This window comes from Tachypleus tridentatus, chromosome 12, assembly GCF_004210375.1.
Source record: "Tachypleus tridentatus isolate NWPU-2018 chromosome 12, ASM421037v1, whole genome shotgun sequence".
Lineage (NCBI taxonomy): Eukaryota > Metazoa > Arthropoda > Merostomata > Xiphosura > Limulidae > Tachypleus > Tachypleus tridentatus.
Genome location: NC_134836.1, coordinates 87259812 through 87282369, shown reverse-complemented (window position 1 = coordinate 87282369; position 22558 = coordinate 87259812). Strand labels below are relative to the sequence as shown.

General features: G+C 34.4%; 1 protein-coding gene and 1 long non-coding RNA gene across 4 annotated transcripts in view; one reads left to right on the top strand and one right to left on the bottom strand.

Moving 5' to 3' along the window:
• LOC143233917 (multivesicular body subunit 12B-like) overlaps positions 1-17272 on the top strand; it is a 24404-nt gene extending 7132 nt beyond the window's left edge. Inside the window, exons 2-3 of one of the 3 annotated variants that reach the window (XR_013018398.1) lie at positions 12072-12950; positions 15784-17272. Coding sequence is in view for 2 of the 3 variants with exons in the window: in XM_076470807.1 (XP_076326922.1) it covers positions 12078-12851 (774 nt within the window). In the remaining variant the exon portion in view is untranslated. Of the gene's footprint in view, positions 1-110; positions 245-12071 lie in introns of all 3 variants that reach the window. The other 2 variants (XM_076470807.1, XM_076470806.1) reach the window with 2 other exon arrangements.
• Positions 1-22558, bottom strand: part of LOC143233918 (uncharacterized) — a 24532-nt gene extending 1974 nt beyond the window's left edge. The window contains exons 1-2 of the long non-coding RNA XR_013018400.1: positions 21846-22558; positions 9810-9944 (exon numbers count right to left, since the gene is read on the bottom strand). This is a non-coding gene — a long non-coding RNA (uncharacterized LOC143233918). The remainder of the gene's footprint in view (positions 1-9809; positions 9945-21845) is intronic.

Sequence of the window (22558 nt, the reverse complement as noted above, 5' to 3'; positions counted from 1 at the left end):
ACAAAGTTTAAAATTTTGCTGAATATTAAACCTGACTTCACTAGATTTTATTCTGTAATTACAGAAATGTTGAATATCAAGTCTAAACAGGTTATAATTACAATGTGTAGGTCACTTACTGGTTAGGCCACTTTGGAGTATTGTATTCATTCTGGGGCTCCTCACCTTAGAAAGGACAATAAATTGTTGAAAAGGGTTCAGAGGAGGGCTACTAGGATGATGTCTTGGATGTAAAAGATGCCAGGTGAGAACATGTTATGATCTATGATATTGTTTTCTCTTTAAAAAAAACGAAAAAGCAATGGAATATATAATTGATATTTTAAGGGTAAGGGAATTTCTAGTGTCAGTATATTCCTTTTTTTCATACTAGATGGTGAGAATGTTAAAACTAGGTAGGGTATACAAACATAACTTTCAGTAGGGTAGGAATTATCTCTTTCTAATAGGGTAGTAGACCTTTGGAATGGGTTTCTTTCATATGTGAAAGCAATACATTTAAGGAAAGATTTGACAAATACTTGAATAATAAGCATTAGATTTGAGTTGTTAAATTAGTTGTTTTATGGATGGGATGGCTTAGATGAACCAATAAATCCATTGTGTAATTTGTTTATGTTGGCTTTTATGCATGATATATTTCACTAAATAATTTTGTAAAGCTTATTTTATCAGTCTAGAATATTTCCCATTAAAAATATAAGCTTAACATACCTAGAGTCTTCAGGATGACTCACAACTTAAGCAACTCTATCATAAGGTCTTTTGACCTACAAATGTTAGAGGCTTGCATGTCTGATATTTAACCTTCTTAAAAACATTTAAAGAACCATGGCTGGCTTTATTTACTTTTAATATCTTAATGTTTCTACTCACTATCAAGGAATTTAATATCTACATAATTCAGGTCAATTTCAGTATCCTTTAAAATTACAATCCTTATTTCAATATTTTGTTAACCTTTGACATAAATGTATTTATGAAACTATACTGTTACTTTTAACACTACCAACCAAATATCTCTTGTAATCCCTTTTTGATTTTCTAATTCATTTTTGACCAAATCCCTAACCTCTATAGTTATGTAAGTCTTCCAACCTATTTTTCAACATAAACTTCCTGAATTTAAATTTTTTTCCCTGAATTGAATTTTATTATCAGGCATGAGAAAAATCCATGGATACCATTTTTATCATTGAAATTGGGTAGTTTTTATATTAATCATTTGATTTAGAAAACCACTTTTAAAGCCTTCAATAAATCTTGCTTGCTGTTTGAATTCATAAAATTCCCATAATTGTAGCTCTGGAATTAAAATTTTCCATAATTATTACATCAGTGTTTTGATTAATAATGCCCTGATTCCATTATTTATAATATATTGACTAAACAACTGCTGTTTAAAACTTTCTCCACTTGAAACTCCTTGTTGTAACACTTGTATACTCGTTACTAGAACTGATCAGATAGTGGAACTTAATAATTGATTAATATTAATAGATGACTGAAACAAATGATTATTCTTACAACAATTGTCATGGCAGTATTTCAATTACTTGTATAGTTGTAATAATTGGAAGCCCTAGTTTTAATTAATTGAATATTTTCATGATTTTCTATTCTAATTAATAAAGCTCAATAAATTTGAATTAATTAAAAATAATAAAATATTATAATGTTAATGTTGCAATTACTTAGTCATAATATCAATTGCTTGATAGTTGAAATAGTTAATCTGTTAGTTAAAAACATTGATTATTTTTGTGACATTAAAATTGATTTAATTGTAATTTCAATTATTTGTTGTTGCACTAGTTATTGTTAATAGGCAATCAGTTACATTGATTAATCAAGTCTACCACTGACTACCTTTTCTAGGACTTCAGTTCTAAAATACTGCACTTCGTTTCTCATATGTAGTCACACTATACCCTCTTGTAATAATTTATCTTGCATTTCAAAATAGTTTATCACTATTTTCCAAATCAATGAAGTTCCAATCATTTCTATTATATTAATCTTCTAATTTAACTTAAGTCAAGAATTCTTCTATATTGTTCTTGTACTATGTATATCTTTAAAACTATATCTCAGAATGGCTGGTATAGATATTAACACTTTTACTGATAAAGCGAAGAACAATGTTTTGACCTTTCTAGGTTATCTTCAGTAACACATCAGAAGTAGTAGTAATAATGTTCTATATTTTTATTGTTCTGTTTAGCTTACTTGTATATTAGAATGATTTATCTCACTTTTCATATTATTGCAATGAGAAATAAAGATCATGATAATTCAAGCTCTTCATTATAATCATAATTTTTGTTGGCATTACACTGTTTGATTCTTTACAGATAATAGTACTGCATATATATATCCATTAATTTTGAGCTATTTCTCTGTATTTAAATTGTGTTAGAAATTATAATAGTTTCCTAAGAGAAAAATAATTGAAATCTACATTCTGTTCTGAGTACTCGTGACTATTTCATTTTCCATAGTACTGTATGTATAAGTTAAAAGTCCTGATTGTTTAAAATTAAAAAATTTTTCTGAAATAAGTCTCATACAAATATAATAATTTAGAGATAGTTGAAATGTCAAAGTTTACAGGTTCACTTGGCTCCAGTTCTATTAGTTATGAGCTAGAAGGTTTCAGTCTTGTGGTAACTGTACCTATAATTATAAGCAAGTTTCAATAAATATCTATGTAAAATTATTCAGGGTACATGTACACTGTATCCCAAGGTATCAAGTTGATTTTTGTATTGCACTTAGATTAACATCGACAGCCTTTGACTTGTGTGTGAGTGTACAAAGTAATTAATTATGATAACAGAAAAAAGCTTATAAGTATCCCCTCGGTGTGGATTCCTGTACATGGTGAAGGGACCTCCCAGGGAAGGTTCTGTTCTATCTGGTTACCTTCTCTGGGATCTAAACATCCACCCACGTGTTTGCCGTGCGTGGCGACCCATGAAGGGGAGGAGAGGATCCTGGTGGTTGAGGGGTCCAACCCTAAGACACCACTTTGGCCTCGAATTCCTGTAGACGGGCGGCCTTCGGGTGGTCCCCCTTGGGTCAATTGGCTGGTCCACTTGGGCTAGAGTCAACCAAGTATCAGTGTTGGAAGTTCTCAACGGGTGTTGTGGACATTGTGCCTGATGCTGGTGTTTGGGTATAGTGCTCACGAAACCCTGGCATTGCTGCATTGTCCTTGCGTGACTTTGTAGTGCGTCCCCTTGTAGGGTTCCATGGTGGGTGGGGTCAGTGGGTACCAAAATTTTTCTTTTTCCTATGGATCCTCTAAAAATTTAAATAAAATTGTAAAAAAACAGTCAATGGGTAGCGACCACGCCTTGAATACTCAGAACAGCAATCTTCAACATCAGTAACACACGCACCTCATTTTCTTATATTACATTCTTTTTCGGAAAAACCTTTAGGGCAAAGGTCCCCCTTTTTTATTCAAAAGGGACTAGAGGGACTTGCTGGCTCTCCAAAGTCAGTAAAGAAACTTCGATCTGGTGACATATTGGTTGAAACATCCACATCCCAACACAGTGAACTCCTCTTGAATTCAAAGGCAATTGGGGATATACCTATTGAGGTTACACCCCATGCTACCTTGAATTCTTCACGAGGAGTTATTGTTGAAAGAGATTTGAAGAACGCCCCGAGTCAGAGATTCTCACTGGTCTCTCCACTCAAGGAGTTTCTGCAGTGAGGCGCATCTCCACTGCAAAGATGGAGTTACACTGCCAACAAATACCCTCGCTTTTAACATTTACTTCACCACGTGCACCTGCCACCATCAAGGCAGGTTATCTCATTTGCAGGGTTCGCCATACATACCAAACCCTCTTCGATGTTTCCAATGTCAGAGATTCGCCACTCAAAGACATCTTGTTGTGGTTCCCTGACATGTGCTCGTTGTGGAGGCAAGGACCATGATGCCTATGACTGTGACATGAACCCACATTGCATAAACTGCAATGGTTCTCACCCCTCTTACTTTCATTCTTGCCCAAAATGGTTGGAGGAAAAAGAGGTGCAGAGTTTGAAAATGATACATAACATTAGTTATCCTGAGGCTCGGAAATTGCTGTCCACAACTCCACCTCGGACATATGCTGCTGCACTTCATTCCACAACTACAGTGGGAGTGCAGACAGATCTCTCTGTGCCTCCAAGAGAATTGTTTTCAAACAAATGAAAAGCCTTTTGACCTCCGTGGTTAAAAAGGTTGATGAATCGACTTCCACACCCATCTCTGTTCCTCCCATACCTTCCAACAAACCTCAAGATCCACGTCCTTCAGTTTCAAATACAGGCATTTCTTCTGATACATCTTTTTCTCCCACCACAAGAGACAAAACAATTATTCGTTCGCGTCCTCAGTCACTGGATTCCCCTTCCAATAACAAAAACCTGCCCACCCGACCCAGAGCAGGACCCATGGAGGTTGATAGACCTCCTCCGACTAAAGACACTAAAGAAAAAAGACGTGGTCGTAAACCGAAGGGTTCTCCAGCCACTTCACCTATCCGTTCTTAAAAATGGCCACCTTGATACAATGGAACTGTCGAGGTTTATGTTCTAATCTGGATGATATCAAAACGCTGATTGCTGTTAGTCTTTCTTTACAAGAAACATTTCTCAAAACTGCTGATACTGTCTCCATTTGGCAATTTTCTCTGCACAGAAATGACAGGTTGTGTGATGGTCAAGTACATGGAGGGGTGGCACTGTTGGTTGATCAACACGTGCCTACCCTGTCTTTGTCACTCAACACACCCTTGGAGGCTGTAGCCATCCTTGTTTCCTTGCGTCATACCATCACTGTTTGTTCTCTGTACCTGTCCCCTGGAGAGACATATGATCAATCAGATCTTGATGCTCTCGTTGAACAATTGCCATCTCCATTTCTAATCCTAGGGGATTTTAATGGACATCATCCCCTCTGGGGAAGTGCTATTATTGATGGGAGGGGTCGATCTGTAGAGCGGATGCTCTCTGATCACAATCTCTCTTTTCAATACTGGTTCTTCCACTTACTTTCATGCACCTAGTCAGTCCTTTACCGCTATTGATCTCTCAGTTTGCTCCCCTTCATTATTTTCCCATTTTTCATGGAGGGTTGACAGTAATCCACTAGGCAGTGATCATTTTCCGATCCTTTTGAGAGAGACTGGCCGTGGTTGATGCCACCCTACCTGCATGCCCCGGTGGAAGCTGGATCAGGCAGACTGGTCCACTTTCACTGCTCTCGCAGAACTTGATCCTGCCATCGTAAATCAGCCATCAATAGACGACTGTGTAGCAGCGGTAACTGACTGTATTACACATGCAGCTGCTCAGTGTATTCCTAAAACCTTGACACGATATCCTTGTCCGTGGTGGAGTCCTGCTTGCCACTTAGCACGGAAGGCTCAAAAGCGGGCCTGGGATACTTTTCGTAGATATCCCACACTTTCAAGCCGGGTTGCTTTCCAACGGGACCGTGCACATGCTAGGTGGGTAAGACGTTAAAGCCAGAAGGAATCTTGGATTAAGTTCACAACCAGCATATCTTCTACCACCAGTTCCAAGATCATTTGGAACAGGATTCGAAAGGTTAATGGGAACTACAATGCTATCCCCCTCCTGATCTTACTCTCTGATGGTCAGGAGGTGACTGATCTTCGGAACATCGCTAACACTCTAGGTGAAAGCTTTTGCCGGGTATCTAGCACTTCTGCTTGCTCCTCCACCTTCCTGGCCATCAAGACTCAGGCAGAGCGATCACCTCTTTCCTTTTGAACTGACTGTTTCTTTGACTATAATTGCCTTTCTCAACCGCCAACATCTTGTATCAATATTCTTTGACATAGAGAAGGCTTACGACACAACATGGAGGTATGGCGTTTTGCGAGACCTCCGTACATATGGGTTACGTGGCCACCTACCCATGTTTATTAAAAATTTTTTAATGGACAGGAGATTCCAAGTTCGTGTGGGTTCGACACTTTCCCGTTCTTTTGTACAGGAACTTGGAGTCCCTCAAGGCTGTGTATTGAGTGTTACACTCTTCAGTATAAAGATAAATGCCATCACTGAACAACTCCCTCTCACTGTTGCGAATGGGATGTATGTCGACGACTTTCACATCTCATGTCAGTCGTCAAACATGAGATATATTGAGCGGCAACTACAAACCACCCTCAATTGTGTACGGAAGTGGACTCTGGTGAATGGCTTTAATTTCTCTCTCTCCAAAACTGTATGCATGCACTTTTGCCGTCGACAGGGTATTCACCCTGATCCTGAACTTCATATTGGTGAAGTTTTGCTGCCAGTGGTCCCGGAGACCAAGTTCTTGGGGCTTATCTTTTATCGTAAACTGACCTTTATACCACACTTAAAGCAGCTTGGTCAAATGCACAAGAGCACTGAACATCCTCCGTGTTCTCTCTTCTACCAGTTGGGGGCAGATCGCTGTTCAATGTTAAAGGTATATCGCGCTCTTATTAGATCGAAACTCAATTATGGATCAATGGTCTATGGCTCTGCCAGACCCTCGGCCTTAAAGATGCTGGACCCCATTCATCACCAAGGACTTTGACTCTGCACTGAGGCTTTCCGTACCTCTCCAGTTCAAAGTATATACATTGAATCTCATGAACCTTCTCTACACCTTCGCCGTTTGCAACTATCTTTACAATATACTTGAAACTTCATTCCTTACCAAAGCATCCCACCTGGAAATGTGTTTTCCTTCCTCGGTGGGCAGTACTTTTTCAGAACAGGCGATCTGTCATTGCTCCGTTTGGCCTTCACATCCAGGCGCAATTGGATGAATAGGGTCTGTCCTTGGATAATATTGCAGATTCCACAGGTTGGCCCATCCCACCATGGCTTATTACAGCCCCCAAAATGTGACCTTTCTTTTAGTCACCTAAAAAAGGCAGATACTCCAGATTGGAAGTACCGTCTTTTATTCAATGAATATCTTTCAAACAATCATTCAGTTCCCATTGATACAGATGGTTCCAAATCAGGTAATTCAGTGGGCTCTGCTATGGTTTGCTATGGGTCAGTAGTTGCGCGCAGAATCCCTTCTACAGCTTCTGTGTTCACTGCTGAACTGTATGCCATATCTCTTGCCCTGGATCATATTGCAGCTGAGCAGTACTCCAACTGCACTATTTATACTGATTCGCTTAGTTCTATACTTGCCTTGGAATCGCTACACGTTAGCTCATATCCTATTCTCGCTGATATTCGAAACCGACTGGCCCATTTCTCATTAGCAGCTACTTCAATCCAGTTTTTCTGGATACCAGGCCATGTTGGTATTCGCGGGAACGAGCTTGCAGACATGGCAGCTAAATATGTCTGCTTCAGCACCATCACTCCTATGCCTATTCTGTACATGGACTATGGTGTTGTCTTCAAGGCTTGGCTCCGTGCCAGCTGGCAGTCCACTTGGAGTGAGCAACGTGACAACAAACTTTTTCAAATCAAACCCAAAATTGGACTTTGGCCATCCAGCTTCCGTAAAGTTAGGAAGGAGGAAGTTGTTCTCACTAGGCTACGCATTGGTCACAGTTTTTTAACTCATCATTTTCTTTTATCTGGAACTGATGCACCAATGTGTAGTTTGTGTAACACTCAAATCACTATCAGCCACGTTTTACTTTCTTGCCATCGTTACAATTCTCAATGATGGCAATATTTTAAACATATTTTTTCCCAGAGTCAGTCTGTAACATTGGACAGAGTTATTGGTGATGGTGACTCTGTCCACCTTGATAATGTTTTTAATTTTTTAATGGCCATTAATCTTTTTAATCTCATTTAAGTGTTGCATATTTATTCATTACACCTTTTTAATTGTGGTTCCTTTTTTACAGTTTTAATCTCTCTCCTTCAATTTGACATTGGACAATGGTCAGAACATTAAATAACTCGACACCAGGACTGGAAAGGCCAACTTCAGGTGACTAACGCTACTGTTTGAACTATCTGTTTGAACTACTCGTTAGTCGTTCTGGCGAGTTGTTATTATACTTTTGCTGCATATCATTTCACACTTTTACTACTTAACTTTTAGTACTGGCCATATTGACTCATAACCCGGAACCAGGACTGGAAAGACCAACTTCAGGTGACTGACGGTGGTTTTTATACTTACCTGTTAGTCTTCCTGGAGGGTTATGATCATTACCATTCTGCTACAGGTAGTTCTTTACAACTTTGTTGACTGGATGTCAACATTGGTTTTTATGCTATTTTCTGTTTTAATTGCCATTTTGCTTTTATCTTCAATTACTTTTACAAATTTTACTCCATGTACTTGACTTTTATCTTTTTACTGGACATTTGGCTACTCATTATTACGATTTTGCGGAGTGTCTTTTAAAACTTTTATTCTTTTACATTTTGATAATAGCTGCTATGACACATAACCCGGAACCAGGACTGGAAAGATCAACTTCAGGTGACTGACGGTGGTTCTTGAACTTACCTGTTAGTCTTCCTGGCGGGTTATGATCATTACCTTTTTGCTAGAGTAAATACCTTACAACTTCTTATACTCTGCCTTCTATCTTAACATTGTAGACTAGGTGTCAACATTGGTTTTATACTTTTTTGTTTTACCTTCATTTCCATCTATGTCTATTACTACATTTATTTATTTATTTTTTTGTTTTTACATTTTTACCATATGTCTGGTGCAGATAGCCTCGCTGCTTTGTGCCATAAAACACTAAATCAATCAATCAATCAACTTATAAGTATATGGCCTACTCTCTCCTAATAGTAATATACAATTCTTCTGTCATAAGTATTATAACTTTGCAGTTTCTGTAAAGTTTTTAATAAACTGTGATATTTACTTATTAATGCAGAGATGCCAACCATTACGATTTTGGTGTATGCATTACGATTATACACTCATACAGACAAATATTATGACTTGTTGCAACTCCCAAGTTATTATATGTTATATAGGCCTATACAATAAAATGATAAATTGTTCCCCAGGGCTGGAAAGGGGTTATAAGAAAATTTCTAGTGAGATACAAATAAATTTTGATAATAAATAGAAGACATAGTCCAAATGGCTACTTGTGATAATCATGTTTGTGCTTGAAATAATAAAAAATATTTGTATCTCCGACGTCTACAAATAATTTGAGTGTAGTGCTTCTCCATACTGGGTACGTGGGGGAATTCACAGTTACATCATCAGCGCTCACATAGATGGGTATTTCTCTTTTCTAAGCGACATAGAAACACCAATGAGATCGTTCACAAAATGGAAAAAAAAAAGGCCTCATTTACCAAATTTTCTTGTTTCTGGCAAATCTAAAAGGACTAAAACTGTGAATCAAAAATTTAAGAAAGAGTATAATGCAAAATATCTGGTCATTGCATCAAAAGTCAGTGACAGTCATGCGTTTTGTACAGTTTGTCACATCAATTTTTCTGTGGTGCATGGCAGGATAAACGATTGTTCCAGACGTACAAAATCGACATCTCACCAACAAAAGGCTGAGGGAAAGACAAAAATGATGCAGATAATGACATTTATGAGTAAGAATTCAGAATATGAAACCATAAATGCAGAAGTGATGTTCACGCAATTCGTCATTGCTCATAATTTACTCCTAGCTGTAGCCGATCATGCAGGACATCTATTCAGAAAAATGTTCCCAAACTCTGATATAGTGAAAAAAATATGGCTGTGCTAGAACCAAAACTACAGCCATTGTACAAATGTTGGGTTGTGAAGATGACAAAATGATTTCAAGCATACTTACTAACAGTGTTTACAGTTTAGCCACAGATGGATCCACAGACATGGATGACTCAAAACTGTATCCAGTGGTAGTACGATATCTGTACGGACTCTGTCTACAATCATTATGCTCAGTCATTTGAAATCGTTGGCATCTCTGTTAATGTTGAAATATTGATACAAAAATTAAATGTTTATTAAAATACAAAAATACATACAAATATAAAGAATTAAGAATTTATTATTGAAATTTCTGATAATATTTTAAGTTTTTAGTAAGATTATCTAAACAACTTGGCACTGTTTTCATGTGTGTATGAACACCATTATTACACACAAATATAAAGACTTGTAAAGGGTATATAGAGTATGAATACTAGCAGTTACAATAGACTATGACTAAACGTAATAAGTGAAGGTTGGGAGTTATACTAGTTTAGATAACATGTATGGGTTTTTTATACTTTTACACTAACATAACTTGTTTACTATATTCCTAGTCAAATTATTAATTTCAACTTTTACTACAAGATGTCCAAAAAATCTGGAACCATAGGCACTTCAACAAATTTTATGAATGTGTTCAATGTGCTGTCCTTGTAACAAGTTTGTCATAATAGCAGGATTAACTTCACCTTCTCATGCTTTGAGAGTGCCATAATCTGTCATGTATCTGAAATTTGAAAAAGTTGCAAATCACCTATGGTTCCTAACTTTTTTGGACACCCGGTTCTGTAATGGGGGCTGGAATACTAATGATAGGAAGTAAAATTCTCTTTTCTTACATATTTTTCCACTGTAAATTGCATTGGAAAGCAGTCACCTTCCCACACAGTAAAGGGCGATATAGATGTGAGACGTGGGCTTTAGCACCCATATCTTGTTCTCTAAACTTATTTTTAATTTTCTTACTTATTTTACATTTATTTTATAATGTGAGACTAGCAAATAGAAATTAAGACTTATATACTGTAATTTATTCCTGTTCCCACAGTTATCTTCAAAACATAAGTCTTAGTGATATATGTAGTATTTTTGTTGTAATTGTTAAGACTTGTGATAATTAAAACGCGTGTGTGTGTGTGTGTGTGTATATTGTGTGACTAAAATTTTGTGCAGGAAAGTGCTATGTGTAAAGTTGTATAACAAGAATGTGAATGTATAGTAGTTCAAACAATTGTAATAGTTTTGGTGATAATGTGTACCCATCTTTACTATTTTTCATTATGTTGTTCTTGAATTAGAAGACTGAAACATGCTTTGTAAGTTCAGACATGAAGCAGATATGATGCATGTTATTCTCGTTTAAACTATAAAATATAGTACAAATTGTTGTACAGTACGTAGTTGTGAATTTGTTAGAAGCATATTAGCATTAAAAGTAAATTTCAAAAATTGCATCCATCATGCATTACATATCCCTACCCATTTTACAGTTTTACATGTAAGATGTCTTTATGAAGTTCTTGTGATCTTAGCTGAATGTTAGAACAAAAGTTTCTGATTCAGCTGGACAAGATGGTTTTGAGAGTACAAAGAATTCACACCATTTAACATTTAATTGTTAATTTAATACTTAATAGTTGAGATAATTAAATAAAAATAAAGTTTTTGGGAATTTTTAGCAACTTAAACCATACATGCCACTGTTATACTGAAATATGTATATTTACATGTAAGACTTATAAATATGTTTAAATTTAAGTGTTATTCTTAGGTAACTTTGTGCAACTATGCTATTTATGCCTCAATCTTTCATCAAGAAAATTTGGTACTTTTATCTCCTGAATACTTAAAGTAATTTAAAACTGAAAAATGCTATTTGAACTACTTGACATTCATCTTCCATACATTACCTCGATCAGTCCATTTGTTGAACTCTATAGGATGTTAGTATATACCCAAGTTTACCTTGTTTTATTAGACCAATAAACAATTCCAAAGAAATAATCTTTGTATATAAGTACATAATTTATAACTTGTGAATTGTAGGGCAAACCTATTACTGTTGCTTAAATCACACTTTATCTTATTGGTTAATTTTTAAATTTCTGTGGTTTACTAATAAAAATATAAACTCCAATATCCTGTCTGTCATTTTGCATAATAAATGGTGCCAATTATTCCAATTAATTAGAATTATGGGTGATTTATTGGTAACCAACACACCTCTAATGAAATTAGTCATAATTTTCCTACAGGTGCACTATTTTTACAAATTTTGAAATATATTTTGTAATGTATTGTTTTTGTGTGTAATTAAACATATTCTTTCTTTTATTAGAAAATCATGGACCTGCAAAGTGTTCTCAAAGCATTACCAGATGATCGGCCAGTCACAAGAATCTGCATTGTTGAAGATCCTGCCAAATGCCCATCAGGTTTTCAGTTGGTAGCTAAGACTTTTGACCAAGACACAGATGCTGATTTATGGAAAGATGGAATTTTTGGCAAGCGAATAACCAGATACATATGTTTCATGAAGGATCAAAACAGTTCTAATGAAGTAGTTCAATCTATTACAGTAGTTGGAGAAAGAGAACTTCCACCAGATTGGACTGCTCTGTTATATACTCATGATAGTGAGCAAAAAGCCATAAGAAAGAAAAATCTGTGCTATAAGTTGGTGAGCAAAGACCTGGTACAGGAAGCAGTAACTGATATTATTGTGCTGAGTAAGTCAAAGAACCCTCCTCCTGGATTTACTTTTGCTGGGGAAGTAAACAGCTTGTTGATCTGTTATAAATGTGGTCCAGTTTCTCCGGCTAGATTCCCTAGGGTAGTAGACCCATTACCGTACAACGTGCTTTCAAATGGTCAACAAGTAAGTCAACAGCAGCCTTATGTCCAAGGACAGCGCACATTGTATGGTAATTCCATCACTCACAATGCTGTACTAGATGGCGTTCCATTCATCATTAATCCAAAATACAGTGATTTTAGTCACCTCCTCCACTTCATTATCCCTGATATTGCACTCAAATCGGAAGACCAGCTACGAGTGCAGTATAACTATAGCTTCCAGGTTGAATATCAAATTCAACAGGCTGTCTTCCGTCTTTAGCTAAAATTGTTTGCACCAATTTTTAATTTGAAGAGAAGTTTTAGTTACTGTATAACTTTTGATCAATGAAATAATCCAAAAGTTTGTTCACAAGTTTTGGTAAGTACTGTAAAAAAAAAAAGACATTATGCTAGCAGTGGAATGTTTATAGCCCTCAAATAGAAAGTAATGTTTTATTAAGAATAAGTGTTTATTGCCAAGAAAATGTTTATTACTGTCTTAACTGAAGGATATGCATTTGGAAATGCAGTTTCACTCCCTATTACTTCCTTGTATGAGTTAAATAGTGCAAACATTTTTATTTTTCTGCAAAAAATGTTATCTTCTTGACCATATTTGGCTGAATGATTTGTATACTTGAGCTCTTGGAGGTTTTTCTGGTGGTTGTGTAAGAATACAGTTACAACATAACCATCTTAACTATATACGTGTAAAAAGTGCCACCTATTGATCAGTTTTGAACATGTATGCATATTGCAGTGTATAATATTATCATTTTAAAATGGTGCCTAACTTGTACATTGGTATAATTGCAAAGCCAAATGCATATATATACATATACAGTATTACATTTAGGTTAACACATTTTCAGAAAGCTGGTCAAACTAGTTATGATCAGCAATAATTTCTTCTGTTTAGTGTTTTTCCAGTAAATCCTACATTTGTTCAGTTTTTCAAATTATTGTTAAAGTATGCATTGCTTTTTGAGATGTAGTTTTATTTTTATGATAAAAGCTTTTTGCAAATTCAGTATTCACTCTAACTGTGCCTGGTGCATAATAACAATGTCTCCAAGCTACAACAGTTTTCACACTTCATTTTGGTGTTACACACTTACTTCTAATCTTAAACTAATTCTAGAATAGTTTTTTATGTGCATTCTCTGTATCTGTAGTTTAGTAATTCACATCAGATGTATTTACAGTTAAAAATGTTAGGATTGTGAACACTTGGTTTTAATTCTAGCTATCTTAATCTTGGGCAAGTCTCATTTACATTTAGGGTATATAATGTGCATTTTTTCTTTTTCTTTTTTTCATCTCCAAGTGTTGCAGTTTCTCCAGAATTGTTTAGCGTATAATGCATTCAATACTGATTGTGTGTAAAACTATTATTGTTAACACATTTTAAGTTTTCCACCAACTTCTGTATACACTATGTATAAACAGACCTTCTGTATGATTTTTTTACACTCTGAAATAAACAAAAACATTTCTACATTTTTAAAGAAAACTAATTATTGCAGTTTTGAAGTTAAACCTTTAATACATAGATATTATTTAAACAAAAAACACTTGGCTCAGACTAGCATTCAAGTCAGCAAATTTTACTTCATTTTAGTCTTTTCATAATTTGTGGACAATTCCTTTTATCCTTTGGTTTCATATACAGCATTCATTTAAAAATAAAAGTGTCACTGTTATTTCTGCATATTCATAATATATTTACTGACATTAGGTATGTATTTTCTGTCACAACTTCAGATGTTGTCTTGGTCTTTGCTTTCAGTCATATAATTTAACATTTTATCTTTACATGGTAAAAATAGAGATTTTGCAAAAGAAAAAACACACACATGTGAACAAATAAATCAAAGCTTTATTCACACTAGATGTATATTTTACTTGTTGACTGGCTTACACTTGTTTTATTGTCTCTTGCTGGCTGCTTGGTTGAGAAACTTTGTCCCACAGAACAAAGACAAAAGGAATTCTTATTTACCACATAAATTCATACAAAATGTTAAAAGTGCTCTATATCAGAATTGAATACCATGTATATTACTGATTGTTCCAAATAACAATTATAAGGAAAATCTCCTTACCCGTATCAGTTTGTACAAGTATATAAGCCATCCTTGAGATGAGCTCACTTCTCCCCAAGGAGGCCAGATATATGGCAAAAGTGGTTTTTTTTAGCCATTGGAGTAGAAAACCTTGTCTTAGTAAAAAGATTAGTACATATTTATGACCTTTCAACATCTGTTTAACACAGAGCACCTTTATACAATGTTGGAAAAAAAACAAAAACACCTGAATATATACAACAAAAGATGTACTATAAACTAGATGGAAAATTTATGGTTTCTTTGAGGCATTACTATTAAGGTAACAAATTGGCTTAAGAGATGTGCATGTTTATTGGATGTCTATTTGTGTCTTCCATAAGTTAAAAAATCATATAAGTGTATACAGTGATAGTATGCTATTCCTTTTACATTTGTACTCCTTGCATGGTATAATTGTTTACTCTAGGTCTCTGATAATTGTTTTAAGTTATTTCACATGGATTTAATTATTCAGACAGCTGTGTATATTGTAGACTTTTTGTTAAAAAGTTGTATCATAACTTTCTTGGGAATTTTATGATTGTGTGAATTTGTTATAATAATGTATAATTACTGTATTTTAATCAGTCTCCTACACACAGTTTTCTCTTGCAATTATATCAGTATTTAGAAAGTTTGGTTTAACATCTAGTATGTATCCCTCTATACAAAAAGCAGCATGATCGGGCATAGCCAGGTGGTTAAGACACTCGACTTGTAATCTGAGGGTCGCGGATTTGAATCCCTGTCACACCAAACATGCTTGCCTTTTCAGCCATGGGGACGTTATAGTGTGATGGTCAATTCCACTATTCGTTGGTAAAAGAGTAGCACAAGAGTTGGCAGTGGGTGGTGATGACTAGCTGCCTTCCCTTTAGGTTTACACTGCTAAACTAGGGACAGCTAGCATAGATAGCCCTTGTGTAGCTTTGCACAAAATTTAAAAACAACAAAAGAACAGCATGCATGTGTATATAGGTTAGGAACCTTCTTCATGGTGCAAATATCATCAGTAATGTGTTATATTACACAGAAATTAATGATGTTTGTTAACATTGTTACAGATTATCTGTAGTTACTTACATTATGCCTGAATGTCATCAGGATCACTGGAAAAGGATCATGTCGGTTAGTGTTGGATGAAATGTTATCTGATGATGAGAATCGACTGACAAGTTATAGGAGCTTCTTTAATAAAGTAGGCTTTTTGGATACCATACTTTTAAGCCCTTTTCTGATCTGTTGTACATATATATTTAATTGCATGGTAATTGGCCCCATCTATAACCAAAAATTGAAAAAAAAAACTAAACTGCACATCTTCATCTTTTCAAATGTGGTAATGATATATTTGTAATTAAAGCCTACTGTGGAATAAAAGTATCAATACAACTCCCAATACTGTATTTTTTGTAGTTGCAAAAAAACTGAACTACATGTATTTTCATAACTGCTGCAGTAAACCTCACTGAAGTAAGAAAGTACATGAGTAATAAATCTCATTAGAAAACAATGTCATCATCAAATTAACATTAGTATTTAGATTAACTGATGCATTAAACAACAAAAAAAAAACTGTTCTATTACATTTTGAATTTCATTCAATTCAGGCTCAAAAGTGTTAACATTAATTGCTTCCAGTAATGCTTATTACATGGTTTGAAGCCAATATTATTGTGTGATATTTATCATTGTTTTTACCAAAACATTTACAAACCTTAATTTTGGTTTTTATACCTGAAATTGTTATAATGTTCAAAACAGTAATTTCTTTATTACAACATAACATTACACTACATTTTTGACATCCCATCTAGTCAGTGTATTTTTTTTAAATTGAAACATATCAGGGATGGAAAGTCCATAACTACATTTTGAGGTGAATGAAACTAACAGTGTAAATTTCATTACAGGGTGAATTTTAGTTGATTATTTTCTGTTTAAAATTAATGTAATGCTCAGTATTTTAATTATTTATAAGCTAAGGTCTTGGTGTATACAGTACCGTGGATTTTGTTATGAGTTTGAGATGTTTTGTGTGTTTTATTTGTACATTTCTTCATATGGAGTAGTTTTACTTTTGTTATAACTGTCAAAACTGCACTGGTTTTAATAACTTGATTTATTTTAATCATGTACATGTTGAGTTAACTGTAAGTTAATTCCTTTAGTAAATGCTTGTAACATGAGAAAGTCCATTACAATGTACACAAAACAAGATTATGGTTCGATGAAAGGGATTAATGACCTTGTACTGCTACAGAAGGTTTAATCCTTTTTATAACAGCATATAATTGTTAATTTTTAACTTTCACCTTTTCTTTTTATGTCAGTCAATTTTTATCTACACTTGTTTTATCTTTAGAAGCATGCTATATACAATGTACAAGTAAATGTTATATGATTGAAGTGGTATTTTTTAAATTGTTTTCATTTAATAACAGATGCTTTACTGTTGGGCTTTTTTTTTATTATTCTTCCATTTGTGTTATTTTAAAACGTGGATATATTTGGATTCAGAATGCCTCATTTATGTGTAACATTTGTTTAATGACCTAATAATTTTGTCTTCAATAAAGAAATAACTAACATTGTAGATGACTGTCTTAATGTTTGATTCCAGTGACTTATTTGTATAACATTATATATGCTACTGGTATTTTATTATTGACACTTGAAGATATATTGGTATTAAATTTAATCTTTAATGTTAAAGGGACAGCACAGTTATCTTTTTTAGAGGTGGATTTTATTATTTCAACTGATTTTTGACTTACAAGAAATATACTGCATTATCCTTGTCTGAAGTCAATACTGCACTTATCTCTGTAGGTGTGGGGGATAAGTTAACTAATTGGATAGAAGAATGTCTTGATCCACGAAAGTAGAGGGTTGTTATAAATGGAGTTTGGTCAAACTGGATTATTGTTACAAGTAGTGTATCTCAGGACCATTATTCTTTCTGATTTACAATAATAACATAGAAGGTCAATGGTCAATAAATTACTTAAAGTTGTTGATAGCATCAAGGTCTTGTTTTACTAACTGTGAAGAGGATGCTACTGCTTTACAGAGGGATATAAATTATTTAGTGAATTGACCAAATAAATGGCAGATGGGTTTTAGTTATGAAAAATACAAGATATAAATGTGGATTATCATAATTTGAATTGTAAGTATAATTTGGATGGGAATAACTGTTAGAGTTATGAAAGAAAAGGATGTTGGTGTAATGGTTGATCAGTCTCTTAAGCCATCCAAGCAGTATGCTGTTGCTAGTCATATGACAAATATGATTTGAGGTTATATTTTCAGCAATACTGAATACAAGTCTAAAGAGGTTATAATTTCATTGTATAGGTCACTGATTAGGCCACATTTGGAGTATTGTATTCAGTTTTTGGCTTCTTACCTTAGGAAAGACATTGAATTGTTGGAAAGGATTCATAAGAGGGTTACTAAAATGGTACCTGTGATGGAGAGAGTTGTCATATGAGGTGACATTAAAACTGTTTTTCTTCAAAAAAATAGTTAGAGGGGATCTAATTGAGTGTTCAAGAGTGTAAAAACTGATAATTTTGATGCATCAACATTTTCATACTTAACAGTGAAAATTAAAGAACTAGGGGACATGAATATAGATTTGGGCCAAGTAGGGGAGTTGTCTTCAGCTAAAATGATTTTATTTTCAAATGGGATGGTTGGCCTATGAAATGGGTTGCCTTCTGATGTTATGGAGGCAGTAAATTTGAGTGAGTTTAAAATAAAGTTTCATAGATATATGAATGATAAGAACTAACTTTAAACTTTATTTATTTAATAGTTTTAGTTTGGTGTAGAGGATAGGATAACCAAAATGGACCAACTTGACCTTAAACATTATGTTATCGAGATGTTGTGATTGTTTATTTACAAGTTCAATACAGTGAATAGCCTATAAAGCTATAAGCCACAAGTTATTTAAAAAAGAAAATTAACAATTTATCAAAGTATTTTCAATAAATCAAATAGAATACTATTGTATTCTAGCAGGCCTGAAGAGCTCTGGATTGAGCAAAATGCATTATCACCAATTGTTAATATACTATGAATGAAGTACTGTTATTATACAGGGTGTTCGGAAAGTCACTGTGCACTTATATTTATTAACAGACAAAACTGCACAATGACTTTCCGAACACTCTGTACATTCTTCTAATTCTTGAAAATCCCTAAGGGACTAGATAAAAAATGTATTTAAAAAATTTATAACAGACTAAATAACTACTGTCTTATGACAAGCTAAATGATTAGGATTTTAAAGCTTTTGCTTTCTTTCTAATTTCTTCTTTGTTAATATTTGTGTTCTAACTGTTCTGGCCCAGCATAACCAGGTGGTTAGGACACTCAACTCATAATTTGAGGGTGGCAGGTTCAAATCCTCGTCACATCAAACATGCTTGCCCTGTCAACTGTGGGGGTGTTATAATGTTTTGGTCAATCTTGCTATTCATTGGTAAAAGAATAGCCCAAGAATTGGCAGTGGGTAGTGATGACAGATAGCCCTCGTGTAGCTTTATGTGAAATTTCAAACAAACTAACTAACCATCCTGCTGTGTGCAATCAGGATATTAGCAATGATTTTGAAACTGCATGCTTTCCTCTTAGTAGCTCTAGCAGATGTGCTTACTGTGAAAGTAATCGTGTTCAAATCCTCTAACTGAACATATCCACCCTTTCAGCCAAGGAGGCATTGTATTGTGACAGTCAATCCAATTTTTCGTTGTTAAAAGAGCAGCCTAAGTGTTGGCAATGGATGGTGTTGACTAATTACCTTCCCACTAACCTGTCACTTCTATATTATGGATGGGTAGTGCAGATATCTCTTTATTAGTTGGGTTTTGTTTTTAATTAAATATTTTTTTATCAATAGACCTTTATTTTAGTTGCACAACATTATATCTTTCAGTCCTGGCTGAAAAAAAAAAAGACTAAAATCATCATTAAAGGGGAAAATTTGAGTGAACATGTCCATAGCTTATCCTAATCTTTATAGTAAATGATGGTAAAATAATCTGATAACTCAGATACGTATATTTTAGGTAATATTTAGGTTTTAAATGAATTATTTTGTGTTCCTTAAAGATCACCCTATTGGATCATTCAAGTTGCTTAATGCCAGCTACCAGGAAGTAGCTATTATAAGCTATTAGAGCTTATGTGAAAGCAGCCTGGGTTTTCCTGAACTTCTATTAACTCACTTTTGGCCTCAGTTTGTGAATGAACAGTGTTTCTGTGGTATGACTTTTTTCATCATAACACTTGCATAGGATATTAAACATAGATTGGTGTATAAGAGTATCACAGTCTCAAATGATGTGATCTTTTACATTAGATATATTGTAGCTTGACAGCTTTGCATGCTTTTATACAGGTTCTTATAGCCATCTGGTGGTAGACCCAATATATCTAGAAATGATGATATCCTGATGTTTTTGGAGGAACTCCCAATTTAAACAATATGGTATCACCTTTATTTAAAGGCATCTACACTAATGGATGCAATATCTGTGCCAAATCAGGTATTCTTGAATGAGTTTCAGGAGAAGAAGCCTGTAGCAACTGCTGTGATTGTACCTTTGCCACTAATTTTTGAAATGCTCATTTTGCAAAAATTGTGGTCTTCCAAAATGTTATACTTGCAGACAAATCCCGGTAAAACAACACAATCACTGGGTTAATTGAGTGGGCAAAGTTTCTCAGCACCTTGCATTAAGGTTGGGTCACAGCAATTGCTGTTGGTGCCTCGATTCAGATATCTATTTTAGTTGTGGGTCTGTAGGACACTATACAGTGTAAACTACTTTTTTTTTCTCAGTAACAAGGTAAGCAAAAACACCCAGTATGGCTATCTAGTGGGTGCTTGAGAATTGTAGGCATACTATGACTGTTACTTCTTCCACTCCAGAAAACTTTTATAAGAGTCCAAACCATGTCTAGCCACCAACCTGAAGATGTACAGTAAGCAATGTTTGTTGATAACACCAGCATAATCAAGATTAAATGATACTTGGTGTGTGCCAAAAATAAATGGATGCAAGGTCAAGTTCCTGGTTAATACCAGAGTTACCTTTATCCTGGTAGATCTTCTGACGTACCATTTACTCGAAATGAAGCCATCACTCTGGCCAACTGATATCAACTTTGTTATGGCAATTAGGTGCATGTTAATTATGTGTGGATAGTAACACTTACATGATGAAAATGTTGACTCTAACTTTGGTTAAGCATTTAAATTTTAGGAATAGCCTTACAGTAGAAACTGACAGTTTTACTTGTGCAACAGATAAATTGTTTCCATGGAAATGCCAGACACACTGGGCAGTATATGATCAAATAGTTAGCAGAGTGATTGTACCAGTCCACTGTTTCTCTATAATTTAATGGGTGCTACATAAAAGAAAGGACGTTGAAAAGTTAAACTCTTATGGAGTTCTGTTCTGAATTCTTTTAATGTTAATTATTTGTAGTAATTTAGGTTAAATAAGATAACTAGATATGGTAAGGCCGGTTAATACAAGTAAGAGGTAAAAGTTTTAACTTGGAGTTTATTGGAGTAAATTTTATTCCAAATTGCAACGTTAAAATAAGCTTAGTATGTGTAACGGTATTTTACGCTCAGGTAGATTTCAACTTAATGATAAATCGTAAAACAAGTTAAAATGCAGTTTTCATTAAATAAATACAATTTAAAAAACTAGTTTGTCTCTACTTGTTTCAATGATTAATTTACTTGAAGTTAAATCCATTAATTTAAATTCAGCTTACAGATAAAATTTACGGGTAGGCTTAAGTATTATAAAAATCAGGCAGAATATATTGCACTGTTAACATTACCTATATATATACATCATAGAGTTGTCACCTCTAATAAAAGTAAGTTTTATATAATTAAAGATAGTTTTTTTTAGTGTCATGTGAAGACGAACTAGCAATAAAAATATAATTGGTTCTTAAACATTAGGCTCAGTGTTGATAATAGACTACTGGTACTTAGTATTAGGCATTTATTTACAGGCTATGCGTAAAATTCAATGGTTAAAATTAGGGTAGTAATGTTAACATTTTCCTAAATTAAAAACGTATTCCCAATAACATTTATCTCCTCTTATATTTATAGTTCTTACTCGATCTCTATAATTTTCGCCTTTGCCAATCTAACTACTGTTCTAGTTCTTTATATCTTGTTCCAGTTGTTTATACCACACGCATACCCTTGGCGATATTTATCTTGTGATATTCTCCACCTACGTTAATGCGCCCTCTATACTGGTACTGTATATAAACACAAATTTCGTCGTTTGGTACAAGGATTTATATACACTGCTGGCCAAAATCTTAAGACCAATAAACATGAAGAAAAATATGCATTTTACGTTGTTAGACTCAACCACTTATTTGAGTAGAGCTTCAAAAGATGTAATTTTTATGTAATAAATGTAACTGCTCAGAATTTTCATGCTCAATATTCCTAATATCACGCGCACAAATTCCTTGAATCCTGCGCATGCACCTTTATCGTAAACTGTAAGATCTGTTCAAGAGCACTAGCTTCAAATATCGTCCTTTTTTAAATAAAAATATATAAAAATTGACCGGTTGTTCAACCTGTTATTTAACTGTATATAAGCATCTCGTTCAAATATCACTTTTTCAAGACTGACTCAGTCCCAGTCTCCAAAACCATAGTGGGAGGAAGGGCGAGAAAGTGTAAACTTTATGTACGTATTTTTGGAAATACATTTTCCAGTTTAAAAAAGTTAACTTCCAAAACATGCGTACCTTCTCTTTCACTTATAGTTAGAATCTCACATTGATAAAGTGTGAGGGCGTTATTCAT